General features: G+C 43.0%; 1 protein-coding gene across 1 annotated transcript in view; it reads right to left on the bottom strand.

The window, feature by feature from the left end:
• Positions 1-753: 753 nt before the first annotated feature.
• aldh8a1 (aldehyde dehydrogenase 8 family, member A1) overlaps positions 754-8753 on the bottom strand; it is a 35852-nt gene continuing 27852 nt past the window's right edge. The window contains exons 5-7 of the mRNA XM_080192730.1: positions 8191-8447; positions 5445-5606; positions 754-1709 (exon numbers count right to left, since the gene is read on the bottom strand). Coding sequence (XP_080048856.1) covers positions 1257-1709; positions 5445-5606; positions 8191-8447 — 872 coding nt within the window. The 3' untranslated portion in view covers positions 754-1256. The remainder of the gene's footprint in view (positions 1710-5444; positions 5607-8190; positions 8448-8753) is intronic.

Here is an 8753-nt window from a genome sequence, read left to right as displayed (position 1 = left end):
CTGTTCTCTTCTTGGTTACCACCGATTCCCCTCCCCAGCTTCTGATTCCCCATCTCCAGACCACAGATCTCTAATCCCCAGTCCCAGCCTCGGACATCCTGATTCTGGCCCCTGTTTACCACCGTGACGCTAGCCAGCAATAATCTCTGATTAGTCTTGACCAGTTGACTGTTCACTCTAATTTGATTTTAATGAGGTTTGAGACCAAATACCCAAACAATCTTCCATTAGTTTCCCATTACACATTGTCTTCTCCTTGACGGCAATTTGCTTTTCGTAGCACGTGGAAAGGAAATGCATTACACCCAGATTTAAACCGAGATTTCCTGATCAGTGTGCTTAACACCTGCAACACCTGTAAATAATTGACTAATCACTTGCACTAAAATAACACCAGTCAGAGGATCCAAACTTTAAAATCCTAGGCCATTAGAGAAAGCACTCCAACAGTGGAACAAACATGGAACTTCAAGGCAAAATGCCAGTCTTGGCAATGGCCAATGTCAATGAATGATCTAACACCCCGGCCGGAGCAATCCCAGGTTCAGAAACAGACTTAATGTTTTATGACATGACATAGAGCAAGCCGACACACAAAGTATTTCACTTAGAGTCCCAATTTCAGCAGCAAGGTAAGTCTTTCATCACATCAGCTATCACATCAGAAATGAATATGTTACCCATTATAGTCTATTTTCAGACAACTTACTGGACTTTATAATAAACAAAACCAGAATGTAATTCATAACTCACTTTATTCTTCAAAATTACAATTATATTTTAATGTTTTCAGATACTGATGTGTTCAACTGATAAACAATATGACATATTTTTAAGGCTTTGTTCCCATCACAATGTATAGCCAACACTGCAGATCAGTACCACACTAGTACAACATGATTATAATGCTCTATTTGTTCCTGAACAATCACAGTAATATCACTCTGATAAAATATTACTATTAGTTATGAACTATTGTTTAATGGCATTTCGTCCCCTGATTTATCCCTTGAGGTGGGTCACAGAGCTAGATGATGCCAGCTTATCATCCTGAAATTTTGATGTTAATAATGAATGCAAATACAACTCTGTGCTCTGCACTGAGGCATGGCTATTCTTTCTCTGCCCATCATTCTGTACAATTACAACTGACGGATTGTAATTTAATTTATAATTTAAATAATTTCTTTGCATTTAAAATAATTCTTAAAAATTTTTTAAAGGTAATATATCACTCATTCGATATGAGTGAAGAGTCAGTGTTTTATAGTAATAGTTTTGACCTCTGTGAAAAACTCAAACGAGTCTTTGCCCCCTTCCCTGCCAACTCCAGAGGCTTTCATGCCACCAAATGGCAAATTCAAGTCACGAATAAGCCAGCAATTGGTCCATACCATTCCGGTATGAAGCTTCTTGGCAACCCGGTGTACACGGCCTATATCTCGTGACCACACGGTAGCAGCCAAACCATACTTCACGTTGTTTGCTCGCTGAATAACCTCTTCCTCAGTTTCAAAGGGAACTACACAGGTCACTGGACCAAAGATCTCCTCTTGCATACAGCGTGAGGTGTCCTTTACCTCCGTCATTACTGTGGGCAGCAAAAAGTAGCCCATTTTATTTTTATCGGGAAGTTCCAAGGAATCAATTCCTTCGCCACAGAGAATCTCAGCTCCTTCACTCTTGGCTAGATTGATGTAGCCCTTTACCTGTTCACGGAAATAACAAGTTCATTATTATTGTCAAAAAGATTCATTTCATTATTGATATGAAATTCATCCAGTTAAACCTATTGTTAAATTTGCAAGTATGTAATGCCTTTGCCACAGTCGAATGTTCCGCAGGTGTATCACAACAGACGCGGAGTTAACCCTTCATGTGAATGCAAAGAAAAGCACAGAAACAAACCTTTTAGGATTTTGTGCATAAATGGGAAATGGCCTTTGCGGGTCCAAAGAAACAGGAAAGGAGATTAACATTCTCCAGGATACTGACTGTTTACAGACACTGCTAGCAGACAGAACTGAAAATCTCCCTTGCAAAGGGAAACAAATTCTAAAGTGATAGTCAAAGGAGTCACTGACACAGGCATTGAGCTACCATGAGTGAACATCCATTTAAGGAGTGAAAACTCATTAGCGGGTTGGTCAGGGCGGGTGGAATCACATGAGAAGGGGCGACGTTTTGCAAGAAAATGACCTCACAGGCCGGAAGATATTACCCCGCAAAACAGAGAAACAGTCCAGGGAGGCTAAGCACACTGACCAATTGCAGCAGCAGCAATCCGTAAATTTGCAGACAGTTGAAAATGTTTCAGAAGCCCCACAGGAGGATACAACCCATGAAATGGCTATATCAGAGCCCACAGAATTAAACGAAGACCAGGGAAATCCACAAGGGTGGCGTGGTGGCATAATGGTTAGCATTGCTGCCTCACAGCACCAGGGACTTGGGTTCAATTCCCAGCTTGTCTGTGTGGAGTCTGCACGTTCTCTCCGGGTCTGCATGGGTTTCCTCTGGGTGCTCCAGTTTCCTCCCACAGTCCAAAGACGTGCTTTGCTAAGTTCTCCCTCAGTGTACCCAAACAGGTGCCAGAGTGTGGCGACTAGGGAACTTTCACAGTAATTTCATTGTAGTGTTAATGTAAGCCTACTTGTGACTAATAAATAAACTAATAAAGCAGGTCAAGGGACAGTGATGGGGACGCCCCCGTTAGTTGAAGAGTTTGTGGGTATTAAATGCCAAATGAGCTGAAAGAGGCAGAAAGAGATTCTGTGGAATTTCCAAATCAAAATTCACCCCAGAAAGGATTGAGACCTCAGTGTGACCCTAAGGGTTCATGACCGCTAACCTTGAATCAAATGGACCTGCCTCTGCTGAGGCAGCACAGAAGTAATCCACAGCCAGAATGTCACTAACAGGATTTTTGTAACAAATTGTAATCTCCTTTTAAAAAATAGACACAAAGGAACTTTAAAAAACATGGCACCCAAATGTCACATGACTTCTCTTGTGGATTCAGCTGTAATCAGCTAGATGGGGGAACCAGACTGTGCTTATCTCAAGAAGGATTGCAAAAGATGTTTGAAATTCAATCGGCCACAAGCCAACAATGGAGTATTCTAAAGGTGTGAAAACTCAGGACTCCTTCAATACTGAGAGGGAGAACTTCTTCAAAAGACTACAACTCAATTAACCTCATTGCTTCATGGAAAAATGACTCACCTAAATTAATATATAAGCCATCCATGTGTTTTGAAACTGTACAGAGGAGGCATTAAGAAACCACTTTATATGGCAAAGCGAGAGACATTAGTAGCACACAGCTCCCAGCCAAACCAGCATGAGCCACATGCAAGAACTGGGGTCCATCGCCATTGGGAACACAGAGTGAGGTATTCAGGAAGTCATCTCCTGGTGTACTAAGAAGAAACCAGTCAACCTTCATGTGTTGACACCTGCAGTCTCCAGTAAGGAAAAGAGCCCCTATTTTCTCCTATAATCTGCTCTACCAATAAAGTCCACCTACAAAGGAAAACTCTGACTCTTTGACTTCAAAAGTCATTGCGGCTATTAAGCCAAACGTCAAGTTTCAGCCATTTCATTTCAGAAGGACAGAAGGAATTCAACTAATGGGTCTGCAAAGATGTCTCACAAAGACTGATCTGAAATCTCATCTTTCATTATCTTTATATCTGGCACCTCAAGGAACCAGTCAGGAGATAACAGCAATTAAATCAGCAAATGACCATTACCCTTAATAAATCGATCTGAGACTAATCAAGCTTTGCCCAAACCAATGAGAACTTGAGGACCACTGATTATACACATGGGCTGGGACTCACAAGTAGAAAAGAAGAGCCTTTGGAAACTTTTGGCTCGCTGCTCAAAGATAGAACAAAGAACATTACTGTATCGCTTCTCGACCTCTTGGCTGAGATCAAGTATCATTTTGCTGTCCTGCACTTGGTTGAAGTCATGAGATTACACTGAGGCTTCATTTGAAGCAATTTTTTAAAGTGGCATTGAGATCTTTAAGCATTCACCACCCTCTATTGAAAACCTTGTCCCTTACATCTCTTTTAAACTTTTCCCCTCTCACTTTCAACCAATGTCACCAACCCCCAACCCCCACCCCTCTTAAGTAAAGATGAGCAGGAAGAGGATAGTCCACCATCAAGAGGACACAGCAAACGTAAATCAGAGGGTCACAAGCTAGTGTTCCAGAGTGAGCTGCCTTTTTTAAATACCGTGTTTTTGTACTTATTGTGATTAATTTAATAAGTTATGTGAAGCTTGTGACAACATAACTGGGCCCAGGATGGTTTGCAGCTAGTCTGAATAAAAAGTCCCTTTTAATATCAGCTCTGATTGGATCAAGGCTGTAATTATATCAGGAACGGGTGGCCCTGGCTAAACTCATATTGAGCGTCAGTGAGCAGGTTATTTCTTTACAAGTGCTGCTTGACAGCACTATTGAAGACCCCTTCCATTACTTCACTGATGAACAAGAGTAGACTGACTGGGCAGTAATTGACCAGATTGGATTTGTCCTGCATTTTGGGTACAGGACATATTTGGGCAATTTTCCACATGGCATGTTGTAGCTATACTAGAACAGTTGGGCTCAGGGGTTGGTTCTAGAGTGGAGGTCTTCAGTAATATTGTGAGAATGTTGTGAAGACCCATTGCCTTTGCAGTATCCAGTGCTTTTAGCTGTTTCTTGAGATCAGATGGAGTGCATTGGCTGAAAACTGGCATCTGTGACGCTAGGGATCTCAGAAGGAGGAGGAATGTATGTAAGTTATTTTTAAGTTTATTTATTAGTGTCACAAGTAGTCTTACATTAACACTGCACTGAAGGTACTGTGAAAATCCCCGAATCGCCACACTCGAGGGAGAATTTGGCATGGCCAATTCACCTAACCTGCACATCTTTGGACTGTGGCAGGAAACCAGAGCACCTGGAGGAAACACAAGCAACATGGGGAGAAAGTGCAAACTCCACACAGACATTGACCCAAGCTGGGAATCGAACCCAGGTCCCTAGCGCTGTGAGGCAGCAGTGCTAATCACTGTGTATAGGGAGCACAACCCTCTTCTCCACTGATACAGTGACCTTATTTGGACTAGACGGTGGCCTTGCCCTCAACAAACCAATGTGCAAACTCCTAACGAAGCCCAGGATCCAGGTTCAGGGCCATTACTACTGACTTCTGCTGCAGGCCCAGGAAGGAAGTGTGCCGGAAGAGCAAGGAAAATTCAGGTACCAATTCATTGAAAAAAACAACTTAAATAAAAGCATATTAAACTTGTTTTTGCTGAACAGCATGTTTTATTTCTGATCATTTCTTCAATGATCAAAAATAGAAAATTAACTTCTTAAAGGATTCCCTTCTTAAATTCTTCCATTGAAGCCGCAGCACACAATGGTGTATACAGACCTTTTCCAGATGCTCTTTGCTAATTAGTGCACCCATATTGGCAGTCGGGTCAGAAGGAACGCCAACCTTCCATTTTCTGGCACTCTCCACAAACCTCTCCAAAAACTCACTGTAAATGTTCTTCTGCACAAATATTCGACTTGTGCACAGGCAGACTTCACCCTGTCAAAAGGGAAAATAATTCTTCATCTATACTCTCCTCTAGGCAATAAATGGAGTGAGGGAGGAAAGAGAGGGAATTACCAATTTGTATCATCTGAAAATATATTATACAAAACACGGCTTTAATGGCGATAATTCTGGAAGAGGCAGACAAAGGTCAGGCGCAAACTAAACACTCATATCGTTATAGAACACTTCATTAAGCACTATAGAATCTGAGGTGGATTGGCACAGTATAGTCAGAAATTATCTGAGTCACTTAGTTTGAATTGGCAATGCTAGAAATCCAGAATAATTAAGACAGAGATTAACTGTTTAAACAATTAACAGGGAAGTAATGTACAAGAGGCATGGATTCCATAAGGCATTCCAGAGTTACATATGCAGAGAAAATGCTATCAGAAATCATTTCTTTCCTTTTTAATAATGTCTTGACTATTCTGCATCAAAGGAGACCTCCTATTTTGGGTTTACTTGTGTCTAGATTCTCTGGTGGCAGCACCGATAGAGAGCAGCTGTCTCTATCCTCGAAGGGATATAACATTGCATCAGCCCGGAAACTGATCTAGAGTCACCTGACAAGAGAAATAAATAGGCTGGTCCAAACAAACAGGAACAAAAAAATCTGTTTTCTTTTGAAATGAATGTGGATGCTGCTTAACTTATTTTTGTCCCTACAACCCACCCCCACTGTTCTACTGGGGGGCGATTTCACCAGTGCTGGGCAGAGATGAAACTGGGAAAGTTTCAGATCTGACTTTTAGGCCCATTTTTAGCACACCCGCCCCCACCATACACACTCTGACCGCAAAGTTTTGAGCGCACCAGATTCACACTGCAGAAGCCAGTGGGTGGGGCCTAATGCACCCAAAAGCCTGCAAAGGGCGGCAGTAGTGCGCATGTGCAGGCCTCTGATGCTGCACATGCGCATTAGCAGTAGCAGGGGTCTGACAGAAAAGAGAGCTGTCAGGCCCCTGCTACTGCAGGCAGCCTGAAGCAGCTCCCTCCCCCTGCAATCTTCCAAGATACAGTCCCCATCGACCCACCCCTTCCCCACCACCCAACTTACCACAGACCACCCCTCGTACCCCACCAATTATGGACCTGCTGCTCTCCCCCCTCTGATCACTGCAGAGCGGCAGCTGGCCCCCTCTCCCTTCCTCCCCCCACCGTTCATTACAGAGTTACAGCGGGCCCCCTCTCCCTCCCTCCGCTCCCTCTCCCCCACCAATTGTGGCAGAGTGGCAGTGGGCCCCCTACCCAATAGCTCCTCCCCCAATAGCCACACCACCAATTGCCCTTCCTCCATTAGCCCTGCCCCACTGGCCCCAGCAAACTTACAAATCGAATCTACTAATTTTGATGAGGGAATTAGGAATGAAAAGCTTAAGAAGTAAAACGAGCATTCCTGAATATCTTTCAAAAACACAAACATTACAAAAACTCAGTTCTGGCTAAGAATAAGTCTTGTGGAAACCTTCCTTGCTTTAAACCATAATATTTTAATTTTCATTTACGTGAGGACATTTTGATAATCGAATTCCTCTGAATATGAGACTATAGGTGGGATTTTATAGCCCCGCCAGTCCCGAAGCCATAAAATCCCACCCGAGATCAACGGGCCTTTCCACTGTCCGCTCCTCGTCTGCTCCAATTCTGTGGCGGGCGGGGCGGTAAAATTCCGCCTATGAGCTGTGTGGGTTTTTTAACACCCTACAAAATGTAGGAACTACCTCACACAAGTTGCATTCCTGGCTCTTATCTTTTTGTTACAGTAATTTAATTGTCTGTCATCTGTTGTATGCATCTCTTCCAACATAAACAAGCTGTTTTCAGACCTGACCCTTTTCCTGCTCTAGATGCAGATTGTGCACTGTCTGCAGAAGCAGTAACATCCAGGAGGCACCAAACCATATTCCTGCTTCTGGTATTTGTTTTTCTTGCATTAAAGTTTATTCTCCAAACTGAGTTTCTCTTCGTATCGTGTGTACTGGATGGGATAGGACAGTGGTAATAACACTGCACCAGAAACGTAGAGGTATAGGCCGGAAATTTTCCAACCTGCCTGCCGCGGGAATCGTAGCCAGCGGAACAGAAAATTTGGCGGACGATGTAAAGATCTCTTGACTTTGGGTGGGAATTTTTGGTCTTGGGCGCCCCACAGCCAGAAACTCCCACCCATAACTTCAGTTTCCCCTATCACAACTTGCAAAAGTGAATTCTCTAAATATGCGTGTTATCACCAGCCCACTGACGACCTTCAGGGAAAGCAACGCCTGACATCTTTACCTGATCTGGCCTACAAGTGATTTCAGTGCCAAGATCTATAGTTTACATTTCAATGCTTCCTGAATTAATCAGTTTAGCAGGCCATTCAAATTGTCAGAATAACTGGAAAGGGGCAGATTAAGTAAAAATCTGGCCTTGGCCTCATCCTCAGAACATCTGTTATTAATGGAAATGAAGATAAGTAGAGGGGCTAATCACAAAATGGTCAGTACTGATTCAGGACAATGGCTTTTTTCAGAAGTACTTGACCCTTACAATCTGTTGTTGTACCCCCCCCGACCAACACATTTCCTACCTGGTTAGTAAAGCTGGATCGCACTGTGGTTGGAATGCATTCATCAAGATTTGCATCATCAAAGATGATGGCTGGATTCTTCCCTCCTAGCTCCAGGGAGATCTTCTTACAGAACGGAGCACTCCTCTCTCGAATGCGCTGTGCAGTCACTGTGCTCCCAGTGAAGGATATCAGTGGCACATCAGGGTGAGAGACAATTGCCTCCCCTGCCCGTGGACCAGTCCCAAACACTATGTTCACAACACCAGGTGGAACACCTAGGAGAAGAGCAATAAATAGCTTCTCAATAACATTTAAGTATAGAATAAAATGTTTTACTTTGGAATGATGCCTAATATTTGTATTAAAGAAGCAAAATCCTGAGTCACATGACCAACATTTTTAGGAAAGCAATGTTTTCAAGATAAGCTTCCCAACATCATCATTCAACAAGCCTTTGACAAACACAGAGGGCTGAAAGTCAGTGATTCTGGCCACAACAATAAGTAAAATGTGCCATGTGCAAGGAACATGGAGCAATCACCTGAACTCACAAATTGTTCTCCATAAAGAAGGTGCAAAAT

This window comes from Carcharhinus amblyrhynchos, chromosome 7 (genome assembly GCF_965287045.1).
Source record: "Carcharhinus amblyrhynchos chromosome 7, sCarAmb.v2.hapA, whole genome shotgun sequence".
Taxonomy (NCBI): Eukaryota; Metazoa; Chordata; class Chondrichthyes; order Carcharhiniformes; family Carcharhinidae; genus Carcharhinus; species Carcharhinus amblyrhynchos.
This window is presented reverse-complemented; position numbering and strand designations above follow the sequence as displayed.